Source organism: Ochotona princeps, chromosome 24 (genome assembly GCF_030435755.1).
Source record: "Ochotona princeps isolate mOchPri1 chromosome 24, mOchPri1.hap1, whole genome shotgun sequence".
Taxonomy (NCBI): Eukaryota; Metazoa; Chordata; class Mammalia; order Lagomorpha; family Ochotonidae; genus Ochotona; species Ochotona princeps.
In genome coordinates, this window is record NC_080855.1 from 33,837,615 (window position 1) to 33,864,628 (window position 27,014).

General features: G+C 43.8%; 1 protein-coding gene and 1 pseudogene across 1 annotated transcript in view; one reads left to right on the plus strand and one right to left on the minus strand.

Moving 5' to 3' along the window:
- Window positions 1–130: 130 nt before the first annotated feature.
- LOC131483158 (ras-related protein Rab-6A-like) lies at window positions 131–11,382 on the minus strand (annotated as a pseudogene).
- A 2,888-nt stretch (window positions 11,383–14,270) lies between these two features.
- Window positions 14,271–27,014, plus strand: part of LOC131483159 (cytochrome P450 3A6-like) — a 40,048-nt gene continuing 27,304 nt past the window's right edge. The window contains exons 1-2 of the mRNA XM_058680492.1: window positions 14,271–14,408; window positions 21,323–21,416. Of these exons, the coding sequence (XP_058536475.1) occupies window positions 14,347–14,408; window positions 21,323–21,416 (156 nt within the window). The 5' untranslated portion in view covers window positions 14,271–14,346. The remainder of the gene's footprint in view (window positions 14,409–21,322; window positions 21,417–27,014) is intronic.

The following is a 27,014-nucleotide window of genomic DNA, read 5'->3' on the forward strand; positions in this document are numbered from 1 at the left end:
TGTCATAAAGAACGAGGCTGTTGTTGGTGCTGGTCTTGTTTGAACATAAGATGTCAAAGTCGGTGTTATTTTTGATGTGGAATCAGTGCAATGCACAGAGATCAATGTATTCCCTCCCAGCTAAATGCATTCACAGCTTAATGTTGTCTTTGCAACTCTCATAGCTTTTCCGATTGTGTACAAAATGTTGCCTGTTGTGCCACACGTGGAGTTCCGCATCTGATGGCTATTAGATCAGGGATCTCTCCAGAAAAAGTTTGGGTGGAACTTTGTTGCTGGTGAAGCTCTGGCTGCCTGTGAAGTTCAGATTGCCTTTCACTGACTGCTGCTAGGGTATCTGATCACTATATGAGCACATCATTGTCTCTGTTGCTTTCTGTTGTCATTCAGTCTCCAGGCACCTCTCTACCATCAGTCTGTCTTCTCTTATTTCCTGAAATGTGCCCTCTCTGCTTCTTTCTAATATTTCTCCATCTGTTTAAATCTTTTCTTATCCTATTCTGTCATCTTGATTCTCAGACACAGAATTGCATGCACTGGTTTGTTCCCTAGGGACTGCAGCATCCAGAGCTGATCTGATCTGAATGGTGTCCGTTTTTGCCCGTGACAATGTAAAGAAGAGCAACTGATGTGGAAATAGTTTTTATTTTCTCAAATGATTAGGCCTAGAGTTACCATGTAATCCAGGAATGCTATATTTGGTGATATTCTGAAGAGAATGGAAAAGTCTAACTGTAAAATACATGCTCAGGCTCACCTCAATCAATTCTGAAAGTCAAAAGTTAGGACACCTGAAATATTCATAAATTAATGAGTAGGAAAATAAATGATATATACATAATCTGTAACACCATGTAACCATTATTATGATTCATACGCATGACTGTTGACATATTATGCCATCTTAGTCCACATGTTGTCTGATCTTCATGTGAACTGTCCAGAATGGGCTGACTTATCAGAACAGAGCACACAGTATTACTTTCCAGGAGGTGAGAGAAGCAACGCGAGGAAAGCATTTAGTGGAACAGGATTTTCTCTTGGAGTGATGTGCATATTTGAAATGAGATTGAGAGTTTGGTTGTCCAAAAATGTGAGGTTTATAAGTTCCAGTGGTTGGTACTTTTATGATTAATTCAAAATTGTGGGTTTTTTTTTATTTGAAGTATGGAGTTAGGGGAGTGAGAAAGAGAGATAGAGAGAGGGAGAGAGAGAAAGTTTATATACCATTTTCCCTTCCCAAATGACCTCAGCATCCAGGACTTTGGCCAAATCCAGGAACCTGAAATTCCATCCAGGTTTCCCATCTGTGTATCATGGACCTAAGCACATGGGTCGTATTTTTCAGGTGTTTTACTGGGGTGCTTGTTCAGAAATGTAGCAGTGGGAGTTGAACAGGTGTTTCTGTGGGAAGCCAGTATTATAAATAGTGACTTAATCTCTTACACCACAATGCTAGCCCCTAAAATGCTTGATTTATGGTGTGTGAATTTCACCTGTATAGATTTTCTAATCTCTGATGCAAATGCTTACAAGTATGAGACATGTCACATTGTGCCTACTAAGCGCAGGGGCATTGTGGTGAGTCCTGCAGAATTCGGGTCTGTTTCTGACAGTCCCAGTGCTGTGTTTTTAGTATAAAACCCAAGATTCAGAGCCTGGTCTGTATTTTGACTGCTTCCTTATTGCCTGTGTATTTCTAAGATTCGTTTCCCTGTGTAATCTTGTCTTTCTCATATTTCTGTGCACTCAGGCTTGGGTATTTTTAATTTTTTAGTTAAAAGGTAGAATCAGAAGGTGAAATAGAGACCTTCCGTTGTCTGCTTCCCTCTCCAAATGGCTGCAACAGCTGGGATTGAGGCAGATGAAGCTCCATAGCCACAAGCTTCAAATAGTTTACCTACATGGTTGCAAGGGCCTGTAAACTTGAACCATCTTCTGCTGCCTTCCCAGATGCATTAGCAAGGAGATGGATTGGATGTGGAATAGCTGAACTCAAACAGGTAGCCCAAAGGGATGCAGGCTCTGTGGGTAGGGGATTACTTTCTCACACATTCTAATCTTTCAGTTACATGGATTGACAGTCACTGTGAATTTTCTGTTGGAACTGTGATTGTTTGCAAGTGGGGCCCTCTCTCCATCTATATACTGAGGTAGTTGATAAGATTTCCTAGGGAGAGGATGCTATGGTGAACTCCTTAGATGTAGATAGGAATCCACTGTGTTGTACATGCACTGGGTCACTATGGCCTGGCGAAACCCAACACATGCAAGGAAACATCTACTTATAACTTCTGGGCAACTTGAAAGGAAGCAAAAGATGCCATTTGCTTCAAATATGGTCTGCATATGGCTAGGTGGACTGAAACAACACTAGTAAGTCAGTGGACAGATCAGGTGTGGTCTTGCAATGCTGAATGCATTCAAAATATAACTGTGGGTGTTGTGAGCTATTGCAGGGAGTGAAACAAAGGAGGGACATTACACAGTGCATGCCCTATCTGGAGGTTGACCAGAGGATGGCCTTCATAAGGCCAGGCTGGGATGACTAAGTAAAGGTGAGGAAAGCGTGAAGAGCTCAAGGAGGTAGGCCAAGTGCTGCTGTGAGCATATTGCTTCTTTTTTTTTTTTAAGAAGTAATATATTTATTTCATATACAATAACAAGAAGTGAAATTGTTGAAATTGTAGAACAAAATAGTGATAAACATTCAATGATATTAATCAAATTAACTCCTGAACCAAAGTAAACTGCTATGGCAAGGAATGCAATGGAGCACCATAAAGAAAGAGATGAACACATCAAAATGAACAAGCCAGAATAATTACTTTTTAGTGGAAGTTAAGGTACACAGATGAGAGCAGTTCACAATTGGGGCTATAGTCATGAGTGTCAGAAATAAACCAGTAATCTACACATGAACTTTCAAAAGATTCAGCATTAAATCTCAAGCATATGTTACATGAATGTCATTACCAGGTATCTTTATAATAACTTTTTGCTTTAATCCATTGAAATCTACTAACATGTTATTATTAATCATTAGAATATGTTCAAACAGAAAGTTCTGCTGAGTACAACTAGCAATCATTCTTTTTCACTCCAAAGATGGATTGATGTGCGTTAAACCAATCCCAGTTTATAATTAGTGGTTATAACTTTCCAGGATCCAATACTATCACAAATATTAAAGAAACAGTACTGAGAGCATTAGGGAAAGAATTTCTGTCCCAAATAAGTACCTTATTAATTCTTCTACCATCATTATTACTTTCTTTTTTTATTTAAATTTATTCATTAATTACATTGTGTCGTAATTACATAGAATCTGGGATTCTCCCCCCCCATCCTCCCCTCATGGTGGGTTCCTCCACCTTGTTGCATAACCATAGTTCAAGTTTAGTTGAAATTCCCTCCCTGCAAGAATTTGCAGAGCACAGAGTCCAACATCTTATAGTCCAGACAAGTCCAACTACTTATTGGGAAGACCCTCTCTGGTCTGAGGGCAGAATCAGCAGAGTATCTTCCCGGTCAAATAAAAGCACTAATATACCATCTGCAACAATTAACATCGTTATGGAATTAATTGACATGATATTGAGCAGTCAACATGTTAAAAATAAATACTATTTCTTAACCACTTTCTATGACCCCCCATTCACAGTTCAATTTTAGTTTATATACTACAAATGACATAATATCCATAACATAACATGATATGCTTAACATCATATCCTCTTAAATTAAGGCAAACATGTGGTATCTAACGTTTTGGGATTGGTTCATTTCCCTTAGCATTATGGTTTCCAGTTTGGCCCATTTGGCCACAAAGAACTGCATTGTGTTTTTTTTAATAGCTGAGTAGTATTCCATGGAGTAGATGAACCATAGCTTTCTTATCCAATCCTCTGCTGATGGGCATTTTGGCTGTTTCCATGTTTTTGCACTTACTGATTGTGTTGCTATGAACATAGGAGTGCATGTTGGTTTCTCATAAAATAAGTGTTCTGGATATATTCCTAGGAGTGCTATAGCTGGGTCATACGGTATGTCGATTTTGAGTTGTTTGGATATTCTCCATACTGATTTCCATAGAGGCTGTACCAATCTGCAGCCCCACCAGCAATGGAGTAGGGTTCCTTTTTCCCCGCAACCTCGCCAGCAAGTGTTGTTGGTGTTTTTCATGTGGGCCACCCTTATTGGCATAAGGTGGTATCTCATTGATGTTTTAATTTGAATTTCCCTTATTGGCGGGAGCTTGAGCATTTTTTCATATGTTTATTTGCCATTTGGAATTGTTCTTTTGTGAAATGTCTGCTCATTTCCCATGCCCATTTCTTGAGTGGCTTGTTTATTTTGGTGTTTTGGCTGTTTTGTAATTCTTTGTATGCTCTGGAGATTAGTCCTCTATCACCTAAGTCATGCGTGAAGATCTTCTCCCATTCTGTGGGTTGCTTTTTTACTTTGTTGATTGTTTCCTTTGCTGTGCAGAAGCTTCTTAGTTTGATGAGGTCCCATTTGTTTATTTTGGTTTCAATTTCTACTGCTTTTGGAGTCTTTTTTAGGAAGTGAGGGTCTACCCCTAAGTGTTGCAGTGTGTTTCCAACATTTTGTTCCAAAAGTTGGAAGGTTTCTGGATGCATGTTTAGATCTTTTATCCATTTAGATTTGATCTTAGTATATGGTGAGAGATGTGGGTCTATCTTTTTGTTTCTGCAGGCCATCAACCAGTTGTCCCAGCAGCATTTATTGAAGAGACCTTCCCATTTGCCAGGATTATCGTTTGTCCTTTTATCAAAGATTATTTGACTGTATCTGTGTGGGTTCCCTTCTGGTGTTTCTATTCTGCTCCATTGATCTTCCTCTCTATCTTTGTGCCAGTACCACGCTGTTTTGATAACCACTGCCATGTGATTCCCCCTGCTAACTTCCTGTTCTTCAGGATGGTTCTAGGTATTCGTGGTTTTTTGTGTTTCCAGATGAACCTTTGGATCATTGTTTCCAGTTCCGTGAAGAATGTTTTTGGCAATTTGATTGGAATTGCGTTGAATGTATATATTGCTTTTGACAATATAGACATTTTAATGATATTGATTTTACCTATCCAGGAGCATGGGCTGTTACTCCATCTTTCTAGATCTTGTTCAATTTCTTTTTTCAGTAGTTTGTAGTTTTCCTCAAATAGGTCTCCTACATTTTTGGTTAGGTTTATTCCCAGATACTTCATGTTTTTCTCTGTTATTTTGAATGGTATCTTGCTGGTTAGATCTTTTTCCAACTTGTGGCTGTTTGCATACACTATGGCTGTTGATATTTGTTCATTAACTTTGTACCCTGCCACTCCACCGAACTCTCGTATAAGTTCTAGTAGTCTCTGTGTTGAGCCTTTTGGCTCTTCCATATAAAGAATCATGTCATCTGCATATAGTGATAGCTTGACTTCTTCATTTCCCATTTGGATTCCTTTGATTTCTTTTTCTTGTCTTATGGCCTCAGCGAGTACCTCTAGAACTATGTTGAATAGCAGTGGAGAAAGCGGACATCCCTGTCTTGTTCCAGATTTCAGTGGGAAGGGTTCTAGTTTTTCTCCATTCAGTATGATGCTGGTGTTGGGTTTTTCATATATTGCTTTGATTATATTGTGAATTTTTCCATCTATGCCTACGTTGGTTAGGGTTTTTAGCAGAAAGTTGTGCTGGATTTTGTATAAAGTTTTTCCTGTGTCTATTGATACTATCATGTGATTCTTGTTTTTCAGTTTTTGGATGTGGTGTATCAGATTTATGGATTTCCTTATGTTGAACCATCCCTGCATTCCCGGGATGAATCCTACTTGATCCGGATGAATGATCTGTCGGATGATTTTTTGAATTCTCTTGGCTAGGATTTTGTTGAGAATCTTAGCGTCAATGTTCATCAGAGAGATAGGTCTGTAGTTTTCTTTCTCTGTAGGATCTCTGTCGGGTTTTGGGATTAAGGTAATGTTGGCTTCATAGAATGAGTTTGGAAGAGCTGCTTCCTTTTCTATTGTTTTGAAGAGTTTGTAGAGGATTGGGGTTAGTTCTGTTCGAAATGTTTTGTAGAATTCTGTAGTGAAGCCATCTGGGCCTGGGCTTTTCTTTGTTGGGAGGTCTTTAATCACTGATTCAATCTCTGCTTCAGTTATGGGTTTTTTCAGGTCGTTTGTTGCCTCTGGGCTAAGTTTTGGCAGGTTGTGTGAGGCTAAGAACTTTTCCATTTCTTGGTGGTCTTCTGATTTGTTGGAGTACAGTGCTTTGTGGTAATTTCTAATTATGTTCTTAATGGTTGTAATGTCTGTTGTTATGTTGCCTTTTTCATCTTTGATGCTGTTAATTCTTGCCTTCTCTTGTTTTTTCTTTGTCAGTCGGGCCAGCGGGGTGTCTATTTTGTTTATCTTTTGAAAAAACCAGCTTTTTGATTCATTGATTTTGTGTATGGTTTTTTTGATTTCTATCTGGTTGATTTCCTCCCTTGTTTTGATGATTTCTTGTTTCCTGTTGTGTGTGGGGCTCATCTGCTGCTGCTTTTCCAATTCCTGGAGGTGTGTGGTTAGTTCCTGTATTTGGCGCCTCTCTTGGGCCTTGACATGAGCTCCAATTGCGATGAGTTTACCCCGTAGTACTGCTTTGGCAGTGTCCCACAAGTTTTGGAATGTTGTGTCAGGGTTTTCATTGGTTTCCATAAATTTTTTGATCTCATCTTTAATTTCTTCTTTGATACATTGTTCATTTAATAGCATATTGTTCAGCCTCCAAGAGTTTCTGTATTTCCTGGGGCATTTTGAATTGCTGATTTCCAGTTTCATTCCGTGGTGGTCTGATAGGGTACATGGTATGATTCCTATCTTTTTGAAGTTATTTAGATTTGCTTTGTGTCTTATCATGTGGTCGATCCTGGAGAAGGTGCCATGCACTGCTGAAAAAAATGTATAATCTGTGGTCTTAGGATAAAATGTCCTATAGATGTCTACTAAGTCCAGTTGTTCTAAAGTTTGTATGAGCTCTGTTGTTCCTTTGTTGAGTTTTTGTTTTGTTGATCTGTCTATAGTTGTTAGCGGAGTGTTAAGATCGCCCACTATTATTGTGTGTGTATCTATGTCTTCCCTCAAGTCTGTAAGTAATTGCTTCACGTAGCTAGGTGCATTGGAATTAGGTGCATATATGTTCACGATTGTAATTACTTCCTGATGTATCAATTCCTTCACCAATATATAATGTCCTTCTCTGTCCTTTTTGATGTCTGTGAGCTTGAAGTCTAGGTCATCTGAGATTAGAACAGCTACTCCAGCCTTTGTTTCTTGTCATTGGTATGAAATGTCTTTTGCCATCCCTTCACTTTAAATTTCTTACAGGCTTTTCTGGTTAGATGTGTCTCTTGTAGGCAACAGATTGTTGGGTGCTGTGTGATGATCCATTCCGTTAATCTATGCCTTTTGATTGGTGAGTTTAGGCCATTTGTGTTTAGAGATAATATTGAGAGAAATTGATTTTGGGCTGCCATGAGTGTGTGTAAGTGTGCAAGTGTGTATTTTTGACTTATTAGAGTTTCTGATTGCTTGACTTTCCTTGTATGTGTTTTAGTGGGGAGGTCTTCCCATTTGCCATCTTTGATTTTGGTTTTCATTTTTTCTTTCTGGGTTTAGCACCTTCCTGAGGAGATTTTCCAGAGCTGGTTTCGTGTTGATGCATTCTTCCAGTTTCTCTTTACTGTTGAAGTTTTTGATTTCATTCTCAAACACAAATGAGAGCTTTGCTGGGTACATTATTCTTGGTTGGCAGTTGTTTTGTTTCAGGATTTGATAGGTTTTACCCCATTCTCTCCTTGCTTGGAGCGTTTCTTCTGATAGGTCGGCTGTGATTCTGATTTTCCTTCCCCTGAAAGTAATCTTATACTTTTTCTTACTTGTCTTAGAATAGTTTCTTTATGTTGACTTGAGGGTAGCTTGAGGACCACATGTCTGGGTGACGATCTGTTTGGATCATATCTACTGGTGGTCCTTTGTCCTTCCTGGATTTGTGCTGGATTTATATTTGCAGTGTTCTGTAAGTTCTCCTGTATTATCTCATTGAGCACCCGTTGCAAGCCTGTCTCCTTTTCCACTCCTTCGGGAAGGCCTATTATTCTAACATTTGATTTTTTGAGGTTGTCTTTCATTTCCTGTATGGACCTATGGCTTTCTCTAGATTTGTCTCCAACTGTTTGATGAGCTGCTGCCTTTCATTCTGATTGTCTTCCAATTCTGATATTCTGTCCTCTGCTGTGTTCATTCTGTTGGTTAGGCTTTCGATTTTGTGTTCTATATCGAGGATTCCCTTTTTGACTTGATTTATTTCTGCAGGGACATGGTTTTCGAATACCTTGGACTCTTCCCAACGCTTCTCACTGTCTCTGATGAATTTCATCACTAGTTTCTTAAAGTCCTTATCTGGTATCTCTTCTATGTCTTCATCTTGCATCTCAGATATTGGGATTAGTTTTTGGTTGTATTGGGAATGAGTGCTTGATCTTTCCTCTGGGCCATTGCTTTTTCTGATACTTCTCATTGTGTTTTTGTTTCTTGTTGTTTTGGGATTTTAGCATCGATTCAGCTGAGCTGGCTCTGGTTTGGGGTCTCTGGCTGAGCCCAGCAGGGCATACTGCCTGAGTCACCAGCTACTTTCAGGGTGTGTAGGTCACAGCCCCGAGCTGGGTCAGGAGGCTTTGTGGGCCAGCCCTAGTGCCAGGCCCCTTCCCTTGTGGCTCCCTCTCAAAGGCGGTGCCCTACAGATTCACTCTGCTGAGCCGTGCCTCGGCTCTGGGTCATGGGGCTAGCACAGCGGGGGTTTCTGCCTCAGTGCTGAGCCGAGACTCTCCTTCAGGGCTTGAAGTTAGCACAGCAGAGGCCCCTGCTGATCGAAGCCTGAAATCCCCAACTCCGGGCTGGCTGGGCTAGAAATCTCCGCTAGTCCCAGTGCCGAACTGCGCTCTCCGGGATTCCCACTCAGAGGCGCTGCTCCACTGACACTGCAGGCAGGTCTTTCCGAGCGGGCTCCTGCTGGGAGAACCTGTCAGGCCAATTCTGTGGAGCCTGCTCTGGTCTGGCCTTTTCACCTGGGCCCAGCAGGGGACTCTGCCCTAGAGAAGCCACTTCCTCAGCTGCACTCTCTCAAGGGTGAAAGCGGGTCACCGAGAGGCATAGAACTGTGAGGGACACGCAGACGTGCCCCCACTAGTCTGCTCCTCCACCCAGGATGTGAGGTCCCTGCCGGGCGTTGCCCAGCCTCTGGAGCTCAGTCCGAGCCCAGCAACAGAATCCACTGGACTCCCCAGCAGCCAGTCCACAGCTCGGAGCCGATACGGGAATCTCTGAGCCCCAGTCCCACAGCGCTGCTCCTGTTCCCTCTGCACTCTCCCAAAGCCGCTGAGCAGCTGGGAGGCAAGCCTCTGGGAAATCTCCCCTGCTTGTCCTCCACTTCTGCAGGGGATGATGCCCCCAATGATCAGTCCAGTAGCCTCCTCTCGGGGCTCCTGCCCTCCAGAGGACTGGTGCCCCTGTCGGTGTGGGTGCCTATCCTTCCAGCCGCCTCTGTCCTTGGGACGGTTGAGTCTCTGCCGCCTTCCCCCTGCCTGGGATCGTGACTCACCAAGTTCCCTGCAGTGTGCTGTATATTCTTTCCCACTTTTTGTGGCTGTTCCTTCACGCCGTGTAGATCTTCTTGCTTTAGTGAGCTCCAGTGACCTTCTCACTCTTCTCCCTACAATTTTCTGTTTCCTGTCCTGTTTCTTTGCTGGATCAGTTCCCCTCTTTCCCTACTCCAACCTACACCAGCTCTCTGCAGTCAGCCATCTTCCCGCCCTCATATTGCTTCTTAAACAAACCATACTGATACTACTGCTGAAATTTCCATGGCTTTGTAGTACATGGTCATATTAAAAAAGGAAAAAAAATTAAGAAAAGGTATCTAATTTTTCACTGGACTATGCTGAACCTTTTGTCTTTTTGTAAAATACAAATAATGAAGACACTGACTTTAGTAACTGTGGTGCTAAGATAACATCTCCATGAGACAGGTAGCAATGAGGACCTGTCATATGTTATTACTGAAGCAGAGAGGGTCAAACCAATATTCACATTGCAGCCAATGAGAGGTAGTGGGACAAATTGGTGGGCTTTGGGAGCAGGGTAAAGTGAAGGTGTGGCCGGCATTAGCAGGAACAGCATTTGCTGACTGGCTGTCCTGAGGCTTTTCCAGATTTATGTCAATCATATCTTTCCTCGTTCTGTCCAGTGTGTTTTCTATTCTAGGCAAAGCTGTTGCCACAAGTCAGAAGAACTTCTTTACATTTATTTTGCTTTCTCACTAGTTTAAATAAACATGGCATTTAGCTCATTGGCTTTCCTCTTTCCCTCCTCAGTAGACACTTGCTTCTTGTCAACAAGATCTGTTTTAATTTGTGCTAGCATGATGATATCATCATTTCCTCTTTCTGTTATGATATTATCAACCCATTTTGGAGTTTGCTGGAAGCCATTAACATTTGTAATATTGTGAACTACTATACCTGCAAAAGAATCAAGGATGTCACTGGGAATGAGGCTGTGAACATGTGCCTGACCCACAGTATTCCACACATTAGCCTGGCTTTTCTATCATCCAAATACATTGTTTCTGATTTAAAAAAAAGAAAGAAAAAACAATGCCAGGTATTGCCTGATACATTATGTCTAAAATGTCATGCATGAATCTGGTGATCAAGAATGTTTTCCCAATGTTCTACTCCCCCAGGACACCAATTTGAATTTCCTCAGCAGAATCCAGAAGTGTCCTTTTGTAGATACGATGGAGCCAGAGGAGCTGATGCTGTCTTGTGCCAGAAGTCTTCCCTTACTGATACCTGCTCCCACCAGCTAACCATGAAGAGAAAGCAAGCTAGCGAGAAAGAAAGGAAGAAAGAAATAGAGAAATAGAGAAAAAGTGGAGTTCCAACGCAACAGTGGGTGCAAACCCTGGGTAGGAGCAAGGCTGGAGGGCAGCAGCCTCCATTGCTCCCCTGCACATTTGCTTACTAACATTAAGGGAGGCCTATAACTTGTGGAGATGGAGGACAGTGTTGAAAAAGCTAAGGCTGCTCTCATGGTGCCCAAGGCGAGTTCCTTTCCCTGCCTCAGCACCCAGCATGGAGCCCAGCGGGGAGAGGCTGAGGGTGGTGAAGCGGCATCCTCAGATGTGTCTGGGACCTCTCACACAGAGCTCTTAGCTCCCACAGCTGCCTACTGCCACCATTGCCACAGGCCACAGGCCAGAATGCCCAGTGTACAAGCCTCTGGCGCCACACAGAGCAGCCTGGGTGTTAGCTTGCTACCTCTTTGGCCGACGGCATGCATGTGTCTCTATGGCTTCTTGTTTTAACTGCTTGGGAAAGTCTCTCTTCTATTTGTTTGATTCCACAATGACAAAGTGTGCCAGAGACCATCTCCAGCTGACTTCAGAGCTTGCAAAGGATGCATGGATTAGCTAAAAGACAAGAAGAGGTGGCGACTTGGACTGCTACGACATGATGCTCATATTGGACAACTCAAGAAAGTTCCCTCCATGACTTATACACAAATCATCATGAGCTTTTGCACAACATTCAATTGTTTCATTTTTACTTCATTATAAAAGAATGATTACAAAAATAATCCTAAAAACCATCATTATTGTTTTGCTTCAGGGAAAATATTTTCAGTAAGCTATTACTCATTTAAACCTGCAGCCATCCAGTTGAAGTCAGAGAGTCCACGGTTCGCAGCACATGCGGTTATTAAGTGACAGGTGGTTTGCTTATATCCAAAATCAATTTTCACTAAACCTAAACTAATATTACTTAAAATATCAAAAATACCAAATTAAAAAGAAAGCTCGTAAATGAAAGGAATTTACAAAGATGTATATCACAAATACTTTATTAAATTTTTAATCACCTGACCTAGTACTGGTTCAATTGTTTTTTTGTTTTTGTTGTGCTTTTTTTTGTTGTTGTTGCTAAACGGCAGTGGAAAGGATCAGGGCAACTAAGCCTTGCTATGAATAGAAGGCTTTTACAAGAAACATCTTTTTATCTTTTTAAACTATTTTCTTCCCCTATATATAAGTACAAATATAAGTTTCAACTTTTAAACCATTGTTCTTTGAAGTTTCACATTTGTCTCCCTTTATAAGATGCACCATATGCTTTGTGCTTTCCGTGGTGAGAAGCCAAAATGTGTCATTTCATGTGTTGTAACAGTTGAAACCTGCAAATAAACAAACTCTTTGTACCTCAATTATTGCCATCTGTTCCAATATATCATCAAGACATTTCTTGAGGAAAACAATCCTTATATTATGGCAAGCTCCAGGCCAAAGATTGGCACGTAACAGGATGTTGGGGAACATTGTGGCTCAATTACATTATTGTATGCTTTTAGCTGAGTATCATTGACTTAAGTTGTTAAAGACGCTTTTACCATAATCTGATTGGTTAGTTTCAGGTGTTATAGCAGTTACAAGAATCATTTCAAATTTGCAGAAAAACAACAACACCAGCCTCAGGAGAATTCAATGAAATATCAGAGAGGTGACTTAGTATCCATACAATGGGGTGAGGCAGCAATGAGGTGACCAGACACATTCTTCCGGGTCTTGCCACGCAGCCAAGAACCCCTCATAGTCTTGCTAACCAAAGAGCAATGCTCATTTCACACCCATGTCATCTGACACAATTGCATGACTTTCTGCAAAGGTGGGAACCAGCACATTATCACTACTGCTTATCTCCTAGGGCTGCCATGAGGATTGATTAAGAAAGGTGTGAGATATTTTGTAAGCCATGCAGTGCTGTGGAGAGGCGCAAGAGTTGTCTATTATTAGAGAGACATTGCAGGAGGAGCTAGAACATGTGCACTAATAATAAAGTCCTACTTCTGCTCAATGGCTTCAGAGCAGTGCAAGGAGGACAGAAGGGACATCCTATGCCTTCTCCCAGCCTTTGTGGGCTGTTTTCCATATCAGATTAAGGTATGGAAACCATCCATTAAATATGCCTCCTACTGACTGGAAAGTTGGATGGTATGTTTTCTATCCCTTTAGTCCCAAAGAAGAAATACAGAGTTGTCTTTTTAAAACTCTGGGTGTCTATGCTACCTAAGGTGACATCTACCACAACCTTGATGGCCAAGGTGGTAGAGATCCATGTGGATATTTTGCCTGTTCTCTTGTGTTTTTACTTCACACCCATTCTTGGGGTACATGATCTTCCTGTAGATAGAGAATCAAAGCGAATGAAATCTAATTAATCTACTGCTGGGCTCTGAGTACACAGAACACAGCCTGAATTAATGTAGCCCAAAGGCAGGAAAGGTTCCATCTGGTCCACACTTCAGGAACTCTGTGGCAACAGAATCCTAGTGGATCACCCACCATGTCCAGTCATGGGGACTGAGGCCCTGATAGCTCCTCTTGCTGTGGTAATAATCCAGGAAGATGCAATGTTCTCCACAGGGTCACTGAGAATGGTTATAAAGGTTCTAGCAATATTACCTGACTCAACCAACCTGATGACACCCACTGTGCTAGACACTAGAGGTATAACAGAGACTGAGAACCAGGGCATGGCTTTGAGATGCTTGTGATGTGGTAATGAAAGCACAGGTGGAGCTGATGGTGATGCTGGAGGGCAATAAGGACAGTGATACAAATGAATGTATGGGACTGATGATATCTGGAGGAGAGAGTGCTTGGTGTGTTTGAGGAGTTTGGTGAAGAAAGATGCTACCAGTAGGGTTTCTGTGTGCTTTGGGATTTGAGGGAGGAGTAGCAGAGGGTCTACTCCTATCTATTGGCAGAGGGTCATTCTATTCAGAGGAAGCTTCATGAGTAAGATGCCTTGGTGTAGGTTGTTTGTGTGAATTTCAGATTATTTAAATGTGGGAAGCTGTAGAGACAGTGGTAGCTTGAGGAGATTTGCTATCATAGTTTCACTTGTTTTTCTGATGTAACTAGCAAATCAATAGCATTGATTATTTTTTTAGAATTGATTTAACACAGAATATGAGCCTAAGAGATACCAAGGGGTGTCTAAGATTCTTTGCCAACTGCCAAATTGGAGCGAGCCCAGATGGCAAGCAGGGCAAAAGTAAATCATCTACTCTTGCAGTTCCAGCCACACCTAATTTCTCAGTACATAAATATTCCAGTCACCTTGACTGGATCACAGCTTACAGGGCAGGGTAGCTGTGCACGCACAGCCCAGCAAAGAGCAGCACACACAGCTTCAGAGAACACTCAGAGGAGAGAGCTGCAGTAGTGAGTGGCAACGGACCTGATGTCAGACTTTTCCTTAGAAACCTGGGTTCTGGTGGCTACAAGCCTGGTGCTCCTGTATCTGTGAGTAGCTGTCCATCTGATTTCTCCTGTAGTCTTGCATCTGGAACGGTAATGAGGCTTGCATTGCATTTGTCTATTTTGATGATAAGAGAGGAAGTTGTCCAAAAGCTGAGTGAGAGCAATAGAAAGGTAATTACTGATTTCTGTGAGACAGCTAATGTATCCAATTCCCTATCTCTGTTTGTAGGAATGCTTAATGACATCTGTTTCTGAGAAAAGATGCTGATTGACTCTCAGTTTGACCCATGCTGTCTAGTTAGAATTCAATTGAGATAGGTTATAAAAACATGGCTGCCAAGTGCAATGAGATGCTTAGCCAGGGCCTACACTCCAGAGATTCTGAGGAAAGAAGAGGTTTACTTGCACTGATTTGCAGTAGCTTTGCCTTCTGAATCTGCATCAGTGCTGGAGGAGTGTGGAAAATCATTCCCCGTGTGTTTGGTTGGCTTTTTTGTTTCTCCCTTCTGCTGCACAGGCATCCTAGATACCGAGCAGTCTAGTGCCTCAGGCTTCAGTGGAGACTCAGAAGCTGTTCTTCTGCTCCTCAGTGCTCCCACCCCAGAACTCCCCTCCTCTCAGCTCTCTCCTATGAATTGAATCCTCAGCCTTGTACGAGGTGAACGGTGATTTTCAGAGAAGGGCATACATGCCAGTAACCCCACAGCTTTCTTTCCCTTTTTCTCATGGTTTCTGTGAAATTGGCATTTAGTATAGACATTTATTTTCCCTCTGATATTCCTCTCCAAGTAAGCCTCAAGAAACCAGAACACCACCAAATCAAATTTATATTTTCTTTTTCATTTTTTAATTTTCCTTTTAATAGTGTTCATCATTGAGAGGGATCCATGTCCATTTATTAGAGTTCTGCTTAGGGTGAGAGACTGAGGTATGGAGGAATGTGTGTGTGACATATGCTTCAGTGTTGTTTGTTTGTTTGTTTGTTTTGTCCTGAGTCTGCAGTGGAGTGAGCAGCAGGTTTTATTCCTTGATGTCAGACTACCTGAGATGTTAGGAATGGGGATCAGTCTTTTGATGATGCCTTAGAGAACCACATTTGGGAAGAATGTCTCAAGGATGTTATTTCTGTAGTTTTGATACTTTTGAGAAATTGTTGCTTTCTTTACTCCAGTGGAAATTCTGTCCAAGGTCTGATGGTTGACAAGGTCCACCTATTGCATCCACAAACCTAAGAACATGTTGCAATGCTTGGCCAGAATTGTCCAACCCGTTCTGTTTTCCATCCTCAGATGAGTCATTTGATATCCACTACTGGCCTAGAGCAACTTACTGCCATGACACAGGCATGCATCTGGACATGTTGTCAACCATACAGGCATCAACAACTGAAGCAGCACAGTCCCAACACATGTTCTCCAAAGTTGCACCATATATCCTGTGATTTTCCTTGAGGCCTGCTTCTGAATCTAGTGGTTTCTTTGGAGTCCTCTAAGAAACCTCACTTGGAGTAACTCATTCTTTTTTTTTTTTAATTTTTTTTTTAAGATTTATTTTATTTTTATTACAAAGTCAGATATACTGAGAGGAGGAGAGACAGAGAGGAAGTGGAGTTGCTGGGATTAGAACCAGTGGCCATATGGGAACAAGGCGAGGACCTTAGCCACTAGGCCACACCACCAAGCCCGAGTAACTCATTCTTGATTCTTGACTTTCAGTGAATGTCAGGTGTGCTATGTCGCTTATTGCAACCAACACATACAGCAGTGCATGCAACTGCTTGATCAGTTCCCCCAAAGACCCCAAAAAGGACAGCTCCCAGCCCTGGTTTTTGCCATCTTCTGCTGCAGCCTAGTCCTGCTCAGTCCACAACATATCTGGTTGTCATGAACACCTGTGGATGCAGTGGCTTAGCTCAGCCTGCCTCACTTAAAGACCCAGCCCTGACATGCGCCAAGTGTCACCACTGTCTTGTCCAGCCTGGCCCACTTTCAGCCCTGGTTCTTGTGCTCACCAGCAATAGATATAGCCTAGCAGGTGAGTGGCCATAGTTCCTAAGCCAGGGATGTCCACAGCACCGAATCATATGCCATCCAGAAGGTTTTGCAGTTCAGCCAAACACAACTCAAAAACAGTACAGGCACATGTTAGCTTGTGTAGCAGTCCAACTCTGCCCAGCCCAATTCCAGATGGGATCACCCACAGTCCCAGTTCTCACACTCTCTAGCTGAGGCAGCAGGTAAGCAAGGGAGGCCCTGAATTTCCCCACTGGACTTGCTCCCAGGCCCTGGAATTTTGTGTGCCATCAGGTGCTGTAGTCCAGTCTGAAATGGCCTGCCCCAAATTTCAGCATTCACCAGCAAGTGCTACAACCTGGCTCAGCCTGCCAATCCCCAGCCCAAGATCCCACTGACAGTGTAGCAACCTAGCCCATACTCAGCCTTCATGTGAGCTGGCAGGTATTGCAGTCCAACCCAACTTGGCTTGCACCCTGTCTTGCCACCCACTGTCCCGGCTCACATGTATGCCAATCTGTGCTTCAGCCCATTCTGGTCTAGCCTGTTTCTAGCACCAGATCTTGTGCTCACCAGCAGGATCTGTGCCCAGCAGGGGTGTTTCCCATGTTACCCTGCCAGGCCTGCTCCTAGCAATAGTTCTTTCATATATTGGCAGGTGTTGCTACCCAGACTGGCATGGTTAGACTCAGTCCTGGCTCTCACTAGTGGGCACTTTGGCTTAACCCAACTGACCTGAATCCATTCTGGTTCATAGTAATGGGTACTACAGCCTAACACAGCCTGGTCCACCCCCAAACCAAGCTTTCATGTGACTCAGCAGGCGCTGTAGCCTAGCTCTGCCTGTCCCATACCATTCTGTCTCTCCTGAGGATCAGTGACTGATGGAGTGTAGCCCAGTTCAGCCTGCCCAAACCCAGTCAGTGCATGTTGATGGATGATGGGGCCTTGCCCAGCATGGTCCACCCACAGCCCTGGTTGCCATGTTTACCAGTGAGAGTTACAATCCAGATGAGGAGTCCTGAGAGTTACTCTACTAGGCCTGGATCTTTTGTGTTAGCGAAGATTGTGGTTGCTTCAATTCAGTCAGGCATGGCCCCTCCATAGTCTCAGCTCCCACTGGCAGGTGTTGTAGTCAGCCCAGCTGGATGATCCATACTCTGTACTGGCTCCTGTGTGTTGCAGTAGGATCTGTGGCCTGGCCCAGCCTGACCTCTCCCCAGACATAGGCAGACACAAATGCTGACAAATGCTGCAGACTTACCTGACCTGGCCTGACCTCAACTCTGACACTTGTGCTCCCAAGTGGGATCTGCAGTTGAAAAGGAACATTCCCTAAGTTCCACTCCCAGGCCAGCTCCCAGCTCCAGATCTTATGTGTACTCTGCTTGCCATCATCTGCTCTCAGTGCTGGCCCTTACATGTACTGGTAAGTGATGCAGAATGGCTTTTTGTAGCATCTCCCAGTCCCAGCTCCCACAAGAGTCATTTAGATTCCTTTCAGATGATTTATGTGGTCCAGCCTGGCTTGGCCTTTCACTGCCCCCAAGCTGCAGGTGCTGTAGTCCCACAGAGGTAAGCCCATATGTTCCCTATAGAATCTAGCCCCAGATCTGATTTCCTTGCATTCTGCTGTGTTCTGTATTTGAGCCAGATGTGTAGTAACTCCTGCACTACAAGCAAATGGGCACTGTGACCTAGCCTAGCCAGTCATATTCTCCAGCCACAGCTTTTGGGAGTACCAGCAGGTGGTGGACAAAGCCATTTAACCCAGCCTGAATCCCCCATGTGTGTCAGTGCCTTGGCCTTATGCAGAAGTGCCCTACTGTTTTCCCCACTCCTAAACCACTCTATATTGGTTCCCTCACCTACCTGCAAGTTCAGTGGTTTGGAGGGTGGAAGACCCCAGAAGTCATTCCTTCCTTGTCAAAATGCACTCAGCAGTTCCTCTTTCCCAGGCGAGTCACAATGCTGCCTGCCATACAGAGACCAGAGTGATGCATGCCTGTTGGGAATCCTCTGTATTGTTCACTAATCATGAAAAAAAAAATCAGAAGCTTTCCTGGCATGCCGGTATAGGTAATGCAGATTTGGCATTAGCCAGGCCCAAATCTCTGCAAGCTACTTGTACTTGTTTTCCTCAGCAGTGTAACACTTGCCTAGGTACAAAGCAACCTATGCAGTAGCATGGAGTTGGGATCCATTTTCAAGTGTTCCCCTACCTAAACAGTTCTCACACAAGAGCATGACTAAAAGCCGTCTAGGACATCCAAGAGAGGAATTGGATTTTATGGTAAGATTCCTTGTCTCACAGAGCAGTTGAGGAACAGGATTGAGTATGGGAGAGGCATCATTCATTGCTGTATTCCATAATGTATGCACCTGTTACTATGAAGAAGAGTGGAAGACTTGTTGCTAATATAGTGGCTGTATATGTGAAATCATTTGTAAAAAGTTTATACTTTGGTAACACTTGCTAAATTTCCCACCATGTGGCCATCCTTGTGGATTTTACAGCTTCAGCCTTAAAGTAGTTTCCACTTCTTCTGCTTCTCTTCCTCTGGTCTGCTATCTCAGTGTCACTGTAGTGAGCATTAACAAGGATCCAGGACCTCAAATATTGGAGTCTATATATGACAGTAAAACCAGGTTACAGGTATGTATAGCCTGAAGTGCATTGGTCTCCATGGTTTTGGTTCAGAAATGGTTGAAAGGCAGAAGAAATAAAATTGGTGCTTTGTGACTGAACATCTTGAAAAGAGTGAATATGCCTGGTGCTGGTTACAAGGTAAGTATCAGCAGTTGTAATTGTGGTTTTCATGAGAGAAGGCATGACTTGGGTATGAATCCTTGAATGTTAGTTAAGGGAAGATATGCATAGTCACGTATTCCCAAGTTCAGATCAGCTAGATTGTCTTAAGAAAATACTTACATTGGCCCTGGCACGATGGTGTAGAGTTTAAGGTCCTCACCTTGAATGCACCGGGATCCCATATGGGCACCAGCTCTAATCCCAGCAGCTTCACTTCCCATCCAACTCTCTGCTTGTGGCCTGGGAAAGCAGTCGAGAACGGCACAAAGCCATGGACCTCTGCATCCACATGGGAGACCTGGAGGAGTTTCCTGTTTCCTGGCTTTGGATCAGCACAGCATTGGCTCTTGTGGTCAGTTGGGGAGTGAAGCATTGGAAGACCTTCCTCACTGTCTCTCCTCCTCTCTGTATATCTGCCTTTCCAATAAAATAAATAAATCTCCTATTTAATTTTTTTTTTACTTTTTAAAATTAATTACATTGCATTATGTGACACAGTTTCATAGGCTCTGGGATTCCCCTGTGCCCGTGCCCATGCATCCCCCCCCCGCAATGGTGGATTCTTCCACCTTGTTGCAGTATTACAGTTCAAATTCAGTCAGGATGCTTTCGTTACAAACCTATACCAAGCATAGAGTCCAGCATCTCATTGTCCAGATAAATTCATCGGTTTCTTCGGGAGACCATCTCTGATCTTAAGGTAGAGCTAGCAGAACATCATCCTGATCAATTAAAAGCCCCAACATAACATCAACAACAATTTATAACATTATGGAATTAACTGACATGGTATTGAGTAACCAATATGCTAAAAAAAAAATACAAGTTCTTAACCACATCCTATGACTGCTTCATTGACATTTCAATTTTAGCTTGTATACAACCAGCTTCTATGACAATAAGGTACTATTCAGCTATCTTGTGTCTATTTTCACTTTAGTATTTAGCAGTTTATAGTGTTGAAGCATAATTTTGCTGAACCTGGCAGTTTTTAGGATTATAAAACTGGCTTATAACTCTAACAAGGCATATGCCAACAGTTTAGGTGCATAGCAGTTTTAGGAGAGGTGTGCAGAGAAAGCTTCAATACCCTAGTGAGGGAGTAACTAATCATTTGTGTCCTACCTAATAAGGTATATGTAAATCCACGCAATAAATAAATATTAGAAAAAGAATAGAAAAGAAAATACTTACATTGCTGAAAACTGCTCACATTTTCATGGCCAATGAAACCTGCAAACACAATTTTAATTTTGTGGAAATGGGGATACCGATAATTCATTTTGAGTAGTTTTCTCCCTGTTCATATCTTACATATAGGGCAGTACCCCCAAACATGAATTTGAAACAAAAATTATATACGTAATACATGTAATGTATTATATATGTAATATATGTAATATATCATATATATAATACATATACTATATACTATATACTATATACTATATACTATATACTATATACTATATACTATATAATATATAATATACAATATATAACATATAACATATAATATTTAATATATAACAATATAATATATATGTAATATATTGTGTATGTAATATCTAATATATATTATTTATATAAAATTAAAATGTTATATATGGTATATATACATGGTGTCAAGGCAGATTTAAGAAGGACCATGCCCTAAATAGGATATGGGTTATAGAAACAGAATGTAAAGCCTAAAATTGAAAGCAAACTGCAAGAATAATGACATCAGAGACTCTTAGTGACTCCCATATTTGTTGGAGGCAGTTATGCAACAACTTGTACTCAGAGTAAAGAGAAATTATTTTCCCCAGTTTGGACCCAGAACAGGAATCTTCACTGTGTTTGAGTGAATGACATAACTTGCGGGCATTCCAGCCTGAACCTCTCAGTATCATTGTCATTTGGGGGAGATTTTCAGGGACTCAGTCCAGGATTGGGGCTTTGAAGACTTCAGAGTCTTTATCAAGTCATTACGACTTCTTGGTGGAGTTGTTGTAATGAGGAAGTAGATAACGAATCTGCTGTTAATCATTTGGCTATGTGTTACCTCCCTAGCTTGTCTATGCTGGTATCTGAGCAGGTGTCAACTACAAAAAAAGCACCTGTGACGTGATTCCTCCTTGACTTTACAGATATGGCACCTCTACACATGGCCTTTTTAAGAAGCTGGGAATTCCTGGGCCAACACCTCTACCTTTCCTGGGGACGCTCATGGGTTACCGCAAGGTGAGTGTCATTTGAACTGTTGTTTTTCTTCACATATTTGCATAGACTCTTGTGGTTTATGAAATGAAGTTCTCCACAGGGGACATGTTTTTTTTTTTTTTGACAATCTTTACATAACTAGGGTAAAAAGCTTCAAAACCTACAAGAAGATGGGTAAGACAATTAGCTCCGCATTGTTTCCTTCATATATCTGATGTAAAAGGGGATTTTAAGGCAGAAATCCCACCCAGTCTCCCACTCACCCCAGGTCCCTGATGTGGGGCATGCTCCGAGGATCTTTCTCAAGTGGTTTTGATAGTTCAACAGTTATGAATTGCTGCCAATCTCGCCACTCCAAGCATGATGAAGTCGTTGAAGAATCCACTGATTGACATAGTCCATCTTGGAGTCTCCATTTGCCCAGTTTTTCGCTGCAAACACATAGCTGAGGTGGTTTACTTATTCTGCCCTCTATCTTTTCATGGTTAGGGTTCTGAGTCCAGCAGTTCGATTTGAGGAATCCCCAAAGAAACTTTGCTTAGGTGTTCCCAGACCAGATTCCTGTATGTACTAGCAAGTCCAGGGCCGGGCACAGTCCATTGCCACGATCAGCTGGTGGTTGCAACTGCTGGGTTAGTTCCGTTTTCAGCCCTGTTTTCCACTGAAACCAATGGGTGCTGCAGTCCAGTCTGGTTCTGCCCAGCACTACTCGGCCCTCACACAGACCAGTGTGGCCTCAAGCCTAGTCAGAGCGACCCACGATAAATCCCGCAAGGCCCGCCCCCTACCCTGGTTTGCCAGTATGTGCAGCAGACCAGTCCAGTCTGTCCCACATCCCATTCGGCAATTGTACATGTCAATGCATTTTGCAGCTTAGTTCCATCTAACCAGCTCAACTATACAGCCCTCACGGATGTTGCTGGCTGTCTCTGTCTAGCCACCCCAGTTCCTGTTCTACTTTGTGTGCCCTTCCGTGGGGGTGGTAACCCAAGAGGGAGGAGCCCTCTATTTCCCTCCCTGGCCACTCCCACTCCCGGATTATGCACTCTCCAGGTGGTTCTGTGGCTTAACTTGACAGAATTAGCCCTCAGTGTCAGCTACTGCTGTGGCTAAGCCCAAACAACCCTCACCCACTCTAATTGTAGATTACACCAGTAGGATCAATCAGCCAGCCTGGTTTTTCCCTGATCCAGTCCACATGCAGTACACAGGTGTTGTAGCCCTGCTTAGTCTGGTCTGCCCCCATCCCACCTCACGCTCTCCAGTGGGAGTAGCTGTCCAACAAGGGAACCACCCCTTATTCCCCTGCCGGCTCTGCCCCCTCCCTTCTTGGTTGTCACATGTGCTGTTGGGTGCTGTGGTCACATCCAGCACAGGCAACCTCACCTTGGCTTTCTGTGTTGTGTACTGCTTTTGTTGCAACCAAACCTGGCTCGACCCACACTGTTCTGACGTCCGGATTAGCCAGTGGATGATGCGAAGTGATTCAGCCTGATCTGCACCCAACCTTTGCCAAGTGTATGCCAGTGGGATAATTTTGATAGCCTGTTCTGGGCTGTTTCCTTTCATGCGTCTTGTGCTTACCTGCAGGGTCTGTGTCCCGCCAGAGGAGTTGCCCAGGCTTCTCCATCAGAACCCCTCAGAATGTCAGATTTAGTGCACACCAGTGGGTCCATGAGCCAGCACCACTCAGTTCACCTCCTGTCCTAGTAGGAATAGTGGCTTTTCCTGACTGGCCCCCAACCCAATCTGGGTCTTGCTGTTGGATGTTTCAGCCCAACCACGGATCATCCATACAGCTCACACATGGTTCAGTAAGGGCTGAGACCCAGCCTAGTCCATCCCACATCTACCCTGGTCCTCCAGAACACCCGAAGGTGTTGCAGTCTGGCCTGGCCCATTGCATCCAGTCCACACTTGTGCCAAGGGAGACTGCAACTGTATCCTGACTAGAACGCAGCCTCTCTTCCAGTCCATGCACCCCTTGGTGGGCACCTCAACCCAGCTAGGGTGTTGCCTAAGCTCCCCAACTGGTCCTGTTCCCAGCCATAGATGGTTGCTCTGACTCAGCTTGGCGCTGCCTCTCACCTGTCCCGACCCTTGCCTTAGACACTGTGGCTTAGTGTCAGTGGCTCACGTAGACCAGTAGGTGCAAGAACCTAGCTCGGTATGTCTTGTGCTCCATCCTGGTTTCTGATTTTACATATGGGCAAAGGTTTGCTCAGTTTTGCCCAGTATGCCCATTTCATTGCCATTTCATACATTGACCAGTTGTTGGAGCGACTTTGCCCAGCTTGTCTGACCCCCAAATCTGAATCACGTGTTCACCAGTTGAACTATGACCCACCAGGGGAGTTTTCCAAGTTCCTCCACTAGATCCCCTCCCAGACCTAGTTCTCATACATGCCATTGGGTTTTAGGCCGGTGCCCGGCATAGTCTAGCCTTCCTTTTGGCCTTGCATGAGCTGGTGAACATTGCAGCCCGGCCCACCCCACACCCTATTCAGAATGCACATTCGGGTTCTACTGCCTTGACCAGTCCAGACTGTTGTCAGTTCTTTAATCTGTGATTGATGACAGGCTCCTTGGTCACACCTAGTTTAGTCCATCACCACTCCATCTCTTGAACTAACCCATGGGGTTAGAATTTCCATATGGTTTGGTCCACACATCCCCCACAGAATCTTCCCCCTGATATGGTTCTTTTTTTTTTTTAAGATTTATTATTTTTATTACAAAGTCAGATATACAGAGAGGAGGAGAGACAGAGAGGAAGATCTTCCGTCCGATTATTCACTCCCCAACTGAGCCACAACGGACTGGTGCGCGCTGATCCGAAGCCAGGAACCAGGAACCTCCTCCAGGTCTCTGATGTAGCTGCAGTGTCCCAATGTATTGGGCCGTCCTCGACTGCTTTCCCAGGCCACAGTCAGGGAGCTGGATGGAAAGTGGAGCTGCTGGGATTAGAACCGGCGCCCATATGGGATCCCGGGGCATTCAAGGTGAGAATTTTAGCCGCTAGCCCACGCCGCCGGGCCCGCTGATATGGTTCTCAAGTGTGTTTGTTACTGTCATGACCCTGCCTAATGTGACCAATCTCCGCTGGGTCCGTTCTGTTTTCAAGCCTGTCATCCACTTGAACCAATGGGTATTGTGTTCCAGATCAATCCTGCCCACTTCTTACTCCATCCTCACGCAAACCAGTGGGAGCTACAGCCTAGTTGGGGTGTCTCCCCATAACACCCCACCAGGCCTGCTCCCTTCCCTAGTTCCCATGCATGCCAGTATGTACCACAGGCTTGTTAAGTCTGTCCCACACCCCATTAAGCTCTGGTACTTGTCAATGGGCATTGAAGCCTGGTTCAACTCAACTAACCTACTATCCAGCCCACACACATACTGGCAGGTGCCTTTCTGTCTAGCCACCCCTGTGCCGGTCCTGGTTTTCATGCTCTCCAGTGGGAGTAGCTAACCATGAAGGAGGTGTCCAGTATCTGTCTACTAGGCCAGTCCAACTTCTGGATTATGCACTCTCCAGGTGGTTCTGACATTTAACTTAACAGAATTGGCCCTCGGTGCCAGCCTCTGCCATCTGATGTGGCAAAGCCCAACCAACCCTCACCCACTCTAATTTCCTGATTTCTATTGTTTTCTGTGAGTTGAGGATTGCTTCATCCTATCCAGTCCACCCCCTTCTGGTCGCATCTCGGCCCACCCACATCCTATTTTAGGATGCACCTTCGGGTGGTGCTGCATTAGATTGCCATCGGTTTCTTTACCCATAAGTGATGGCAGGTGCCATGGTCACTCCTAGCTTAGCCCATCGCCACACCAGCTCATGAGCTAGCCTGTGGGACATGTATTTCCATAGGATTGGGCCCACCTTTCCCCCATAGAGTTTACCCCTGGACTAAATTCTCTGACTCACTAGTTGGTGTCTTGACCCTGCCAAATGTGACCAGTCCACTATTCCACCACCCAGTCAAGTAATGGTACCTAGCCCTGCCAGACAGACCCCCATCCACAGCTTTGGTGTGGACTGGTGTGTGGCATTCAGTGATGCTTTATGTTAACAACCCATCTCAGGATTCCTAATTTGGCTTGTGAATCCATCTGGCCCAAATAGATCTTTTGTATATTCCCCTTGAAATCATCAGGTCTCAGTCCCACTCTTGCCCTGAAGTTTTCTGACCATGTTATTGGTAATCACGAAGAATTCATGTCTCACCTATACTAAAGCTGGCCTTATTCATGGGTGCCACTAAGCAAGAATCCCAGAGCTTGCTGCTGGGCCACCAGCATGCAGAGCCTGGCACCAGTTGATGCACTGGCCGCCCAATCCAAGGACTCAGTCACTGCCTTTCGGCAGCGACCTTGGCCTGAGTCCCCTGCATATGATCCCGTCCAGCAGGGGCATCCCGCCACAGCCACACTGTGGGGAATTGCAAGCTGCCCCCAGCCCCACGGTCCGGAATCCTGGAATCCTGACAAGTTTTAATTTACTAACGTTCTGACAGATGTTTGGATCACTTCCAGGTGATGGAGAAGTTTAGTCTGGGCTCAAAATGCTATTTACCTCAGTAAAAGAGGGCATTTTGGAGTCTGGTATGGTGGCCATGCAGCTAAAGTCCTTACCTCGAATGCTCCAGGATCCCATACGGGCTCTGGTTCTAATCCCAGCTGCTCTGCTTCCCATCTAACTGTGTTTGTGGCCTGGGAAAGCAGTTGAGCATGGCCCAAAGCTTTGGGACCCTGCACACACATGGGAGACCTAGAAGATCTTATGGATCATGGTTTTGGTTCAGCAAAGATCTGGCCATTGTAGTCACTTGGGGAGTGAATCATCAGACACAAGATTTTCATCTCTGTCTCTCTTCCTATCTATCTTTCTATCTATCTGTTTGACTTTGCAGTAAAAATAAATACATAATTGAATAGGGAATGTTTGTGTTTCATCAACACTCGATGTTCAGCTGTGACTTGATATTTACACTGTGTGAGCATTATGAACAGAACTTTCAGTTTTCTTTGGCACTTTCTCAGGAACATAAAGCAGAGCTTGGTATTTGGACAATGCAGCATGTGGACACCATGTTGACTCATGAAGCTGTATGCTCAAGATTCCACTTTTCCTGACTGTAGCAGAGGTCATAATAATGTTTGGTCTCTTCTCCATGCATAGCTTTGAAACTTTAGTTTATTAGGCATGTAGCTATTTACAACCAGAATATTGAACGTATTTTATGTATTTATTTGTTAACAAGTAGTTCGGGGAGAGGAGATTCAGCTTTGATGTGCTTGTGTACTCTGCAAATGCCTTCAATATCCATGACTACACTGGGTCAGAAGCTCAGAAGTTCAACTGAATCCAGGTCTTCTGAGTAGAATGGAGGTACCCTGTTAGTTGAGCCATCCCTCATGCAGCCTAGGATGTGTAACAGTGGAAATTTAAAGTGAGGAGGCAGGCCCAGATATGTGACACAGATACTCAAATATAAGAGAAGTGACTTAGCTACTATGCTGGAACGCACGTCCATATGAAGTTATTATAAGATCCTGGGTCGGGGCACAACTAAGTAGCCTAGCAGTTAAAGACCTTGCCTTGTAGCACAGGAATCC